This window comes from Ruditapes philippinarum, unplaced genomic scaffold (assembly GCF_026571515.1).
Source record: "Ruditapes philippinarum isolate M1 unplaced genomic scaffold, ASM2657151v2 ctg17868_1_1_1_1, whole genome shotgun sequence".
NCBI lineage: Eukaryota > Metazoa > Mollusca > Bivalvia > Venerida > Veneridae > Ruditapes > Ruditapes philippinarum.
In genome coordinates, this window is record NW_026866806.1 from 19,080 (window position 1) to 24,800 (window position 5,721).

Consider the following 5,721-nt stretch of genomic DNA (forward strand, 5'->3'; position numbering starts at 1 on the left):
ATATTTGCAAATCTAAGTATATTTTGTTAGTCACCAAGATTTCACATCTGATTTAATTAAAGAGTTAAATATTCAATTTAATATTATTATGTTAAATGATGTTCAATTGTTTAGCAAGAATTTCTATGTAATTTATTTTTCAAACAATTTCTGTTAGAGAAAACCAAAATTATTGTTGACTTCGTAGATACCATGATTTAATCTATAATAAAAATTGTAGAGAAATATACAAATTCTCATGAAAAAAGATCTATTATAAAATTAAACCGAGTTACGATAATCTAAATCATTTTAAAATTAAAATCACAAAATGTCTTTACAACAACTGAGATGAAAGATAAGGAAATTCTTAATGCTATAGTGTAAAAAAAAACATCAACTTTTACAAGTATTACATATCTTTCATTATAAATAAATAAAAATCTCTCAATAACTATATATTCGAGAAATTTATGGTGGTGTTTACACATTTTTCCAGACATTAAGCTTTACATGGCATTGTTTGTTGGGTTATTTAACAAATAAAAGGTTAATACATATGAAGTGTTAGCCAATTAAAGGGACTCAACTCCCGACTACAATTTGATCAAGTATAGGAGAAAATCAAATTTTTGGTCAGACAAGTTAAAAACTAATTAACCACAAACGATATTCGATATTACTAGCAAATTAAGATAACTGTTGCATCTCTGTATTGTAAAGATAACGCCTTTACAACTGTTTCGCTTAGATTGATCCACTGATTTTCAAATAATTATATAAGTCTTAAACACATATTCTAATGATTTGGGTCTGTTCCCTTTAATTTGACAGCTTATTTCAAGCCTTGTTCAGAAATGGTCAAATATGGACAATGATAATAAATAGATCCCATTGTTCTACTTAAATATGCACACATTCATAATCTCCGATTGTTATGAATACGTGTATATGAAATGCTATCAGTTATAATGAAAAGAGGCAAAAATTAGGTAACAATGATTTTGGCTAACACCAGCACATGTTCGCCAACACCAGTATACACATGGCTTTTACCAGCAGACATGATGCTAACACGCAACAGAATTGCTTAAACACAAGAGCAACATGATTTTGCTAATACCAGCAACATAATGCTACACTAGCAACATAATTGCTAACCACATGCCAACATCATGCTAACACTGCAACATAATGCTAACACTGCAACATGATGCTAACACTGCAAACATTGATGGCTTATGCCAGCAACATGATGCTTAAACCAGCAACATGATGCTTACATTACAAAACATGATTCAGACATCACTTACATCTTACTGGCCAATATATGCCAATTAAGTTTTTTGAATGACAGTTTACACAGTTTAAATGACTAAACTTCTATAATCATTCCTAACAATAAATAATGCAAATTATGATATTATGTTGGAGGCGAAAATATGAGAGATTGATTCGCATAGTGGTCCTAAAAAATAAAAAGAACCCTTTCCAAATATCTGACATATGTCACAAAATTTGCAAAACTTTTTCTTATACCAAAACAAATTCCTGTCACATTTGCCAGTAAATTTTGAGAAAAAGTTTGAAAACATGATCTAAGTATAAAAAAAGCTTTTGTAATATAGTAAAACACACTTTTGTTAAGCAAGACAAGACAATTGGCTTGAACAGGGCCTTATAAACATTTGTCCATTATGTTGTGAAAATCATGAAGATACATTACATTGAGTTTAACATCATTATTCCTTATAACATACATGAGAATAGTTTAACAATGAGCTTCATCTATTTATATATATAACATCACAATTACTAGACAATTACTGATAGCAGTTTACCATTCCAACCAACTTAAACATGTTTTCTAATTAATCAATTGATAGCATTACAATTTATCAAGTTCTATTTAAGAATAGTCAATTTAATTGGACTTGGGAAACACCAAAGACAGCACATTTAATAGTTACAGCCAAGACAGATTTTAACAATAAATATAACATGAAATAATGGCAGATCAGCAATTAAAAACGTTTTAGAAACAACCATTTACATATATATAAGTTCATATTCTAGTACAAAGATGTGTCCAAATATAACGTTACAGAAAAGATTTCTTCATAGGAACCAACAGTATCATTCTTTTATTTAGTCCATCATTTTCATTCTTTTTCTTTGTTTAATTTCAATATTTTATCCAGTTCATTATTAACAAATGACAAAATTATTAAACCCATTAATCAGCTCAAATAACAGTTTAAAACTGCTTTTTAGGACTATTTTTTATACTTGACTTTTTCTAAAATTTCTCAAAATTACTTGATCACATAATTTGTGCATTTATTATCAATGGTACAGTGTAATCATAAATTTTCATCTGTATAACTCAATTCTGATTATATTTAAAACACCTTAGCACATGTATACATTATCACCAGTAGGATCACAGATTTTATATATAATATAGAACACAAATAAAATGTGATTGGGGGGGGAGGTAATGCAACCATTCAACACGTTGATGATCAAAGGGAGGTAATAATGATCCAGGATTTGGCACCTACGTCATGTAATGGACCGAATAATGTTTAGATTTTCTTGAAATTTATTCTGAATTGATCAAATCAAAGCACCTTCATTATAGGTTTTAAATGCATACAATATTCATTAGTTAAGAAACAAATAAAGAGTTATTTGAAAATCAAAACAGAAAAAACTAAATTACATTCTTACTTCCCTTGGTTATTAACAGAGAAACACCAATAGTATGAAGTATTATTGCACAAATGTTAATTTTGTTAACAATTTCAACATTCACAAAAGACATTTAACAGAATTCATGTACTTGTCTAAACCAATGATTCAGTTTTAAGAACCCGATTAGTATCTGATTGCGGCAAGAAAGTTATTATTCTGGCATTAATTATGAATATATTAATAATTTACACCTTACGAATATCTCAAATAATATTTAGAGTGTAGGGTGCATCCCCCTGGACCATTCTCCACAATTGCCCCTCCTCTGTCTCACTATCCCCCTCCCCCTCACCTATCCCATAAACCTCCAGCACTTTACACGTCTCCGAATACTGACGACCCATAACGTCTTCAACTTCGGACCACAAATTGTCTACACGTTCAATTTCTTCAGGGTCGTCATCAAGTTTCTGGCCTAAATCATTTTTGTGTCTATGACAACCAGAATTATCTCTATAATTAGAATGATTTCCTACAGAGACATATTTGAAATCTGTATTATTAGATTTGCGTGTATTATTGACACTAGGGGAATGCTGGGATGCCCCTATAGCATCATGTTTGTCCATGCTGGATTCTGCGTGCTGATTGGATGAAAGATCTGCAGTTACCATGGATGCATTTACATCAGTTGTGTCTTCATGACAAGAGGTCTGTTTAGAAAAAGAAATACAAAAATTAGAAAATTTATTGATTTACAAATCAAGCTTGTTAAATTTACTCAAGTGTATACATACAGAATAGAACTTTTAAATAAACTTGCATAATAGCCAATGTAAAAGTTTTATTTCTACCAAAATTCTACTCTTAAAACTTTTGTCATTAAGCCTGAGAAGTATAAAACATATGCAGCCTGACTTGGACTTGAACCTTGAACACACCTGGCAAGACCATTACACAGCTCTGCAGACAGAGCTACCCTGCTCAGCTTGCACACTTCCTCCACATTAAGTGAACAGTTCCATACAGAGACATATTTCCCGACATGATTATAATTCGTCCTGATATTTCTAATGGATACAGAGCACAACATAAACAGTTCATCCAGCCTCTATTGTCAGTGTTTCCAAAATCAATATTTTGAATGTGTAATCAGACAGTTCCAAATTCATTACATTGAAATCCCTTCAATGTTGAATGGACTGTTCCAATTTCAAAGCAGGGCAGATTCATAACACAATTTTCAGCAGGTTAAGGGTTAATATGAGAGAATAGTTTGCTCACCTGTGACATCTTGTCTTCTTGTTGCATTCTCCTCAAACGCTACAATAGGTATACCAACTTGATGTGAGTTCACATCTCCGTCTTCACTCAGGTGCCCGTTATCAACACCATCTCCGTTGTTTAAATTCAACAAATCCTCACTATGATTTACAAAGCCCTCACCAAACTTTATAGGCTTTGAAGGGACACCTGTTAGGTCTATAATTTCCTCAAACTGTGTTGAGTCGGATATCGGAACAGTTTGAGACTCTGTGATGCTCACACCGAAAGATCCGTTACCAGTCTGGGGGCTCTCTAATGAATCCACTGTTCGAACACTAATACTGAAATATACAAAAAACAATGTTTTATAAGTCAATGGTATAGTGAATGAGATATCAGGTACAATAAGACCTACATGTAAGATACCCGTCTGTGTAATAAATTACATATACTACAGGCAGGCACCTCGGTAGAGCCATCAACTTTCTTCAAGCCAGCTGAACTGTATGATATAGCTGTCTCACTACCTCTATCTGAACTCTGACCCTAAGAGATAGCATGCACATGATTCACTGTCCTGTCAGCAAACCCTAAGCAGAACATTTTGTTGTTGTTTTTTAAGTCACAGCAACACTTTATAAAGTTGACTTTTAAGCTTTAGTAGTAGAAGACCTTTGGTGCTCCTCCATGCATTATTTCAAGCATAAGCAGGCACGCGAGTACAACCACTGATCTTTTATAAGCTAGCTGGATCTTTTCCTCACATGAAAGTATCTGATGCATCTGGCGGGATTTGAACCCACAGTAGATGGGTGCTAGTTGTTCCAAGTCACTTAACCACGCTATTGTTACTAACAAATACTGCCTACCCTGTTATCACCCTCTATCTTTGTATCACTTAATATCTGCCTACATTAATGTAATATTACCTTAAGTACAATACATTATATAAACAATACAAAGACTATCTGCCACAAGCTAATTTTGAGCACTTAGCATATACTTAATAATACTTTACTTTTGTAATAAATTTTACACCCCCCCCCCCCCCCCCTTCGTATCACTATCTTTTAAAACCTACTTCATCAATATATTTTTTTACAGTATAATGTAAATTTTATAATTTCACCTCTAGCATAATAGTATAACATATACCTTACACTATGATTAATTTGACACTCATTTAGTTTATTCTCTGTAGTATTAAAGAGAAACACATTAAGCTATATGAATGGTGTTGTTTTTTTTTTTCTTCTCCAGGGCTGATGACTTAAGTATAATAATGTCTTTCATTTTTGGCCTCAATTTTGTTCACGAGAATAAAGACTTGAAAATTAACGATAGCTATCAAACTGCAATAAAACACGCAAAACTATTGAAAAAACTGAAAACTTTATTCAGTAAATATACTAGAGTGTAAGTAAGGAATGAAATGTCCCATTTAGAAGTAATGTAAGGTGATCATTTTACAACAAGAATCTATTGAACTGAATAAGACCAATGTTTCCCCCATTCACTAGACCAAATCAGGTTGAAATCTACACAATACAGGATAGATTAATATACCCTCAACAAACCGATTTTTGACCAAATAAAACTACTGAAATTAGCTTCTGGTTCAAAACATTTGTTACAAAATTTCATTTAAGTATCTACATGTAAAATGTCTCCTTGACAGAAAAATTTGAGAAAATTATGTTCCTTCACTTATATGTATACACTGTTTATTCTCTATTACACCCCCACCCCCATCCTAGGAATTTTGGGGTTTGGGGGGGG

The 5,721-nt window shown here is 32.3% G+C and overlaps 1 protein-coding gene across 1 annotated transcript; it reads right to left on the minus strand.

Annotated features, from left to right (window-relative positions):
* Positions 1-2,757: 2,757 nt before the first annotated feature.
* Positions 2,758-4,300, minus strand: LOC132733778 (uncharacterized). Its single transcript, XM_060720460.1, has 2 exons — positions 3,961-4,300; positions 2,758-3,389 (listed from the first exon to the last, which is right to left on the minus strand). Exons 1-2 carry the CDS (start codon positions 3,985-3,987, stop codon positions 2,940-2,942), a joined length of 477 nt encoding a protein of 158 aa, XP_060576443.1. The 5' UTR covers positions 3,988-4,300; the 3' UTR covers positions 2,758-2,939.
* Between the last annotated feature and the right edge of the window lie 1,421 nt (positions 4,301-5,721).

Bases quoted from the DNA above. Each gene is read 5' to 3' on its own strand.
- LOC132733778 (XM_060720460.1), bottom strand. From the start codon at position 3,987: ATGCAACAAGAAGACAAGATGTCACAG. The intron at 3,390-3,960 runs GTGAGCAAACTA...TTTTCTAAACAG, and splicing joins AAGAAGACAAGATGTCACAG to ACCTCTTGTCATGAAGACAC.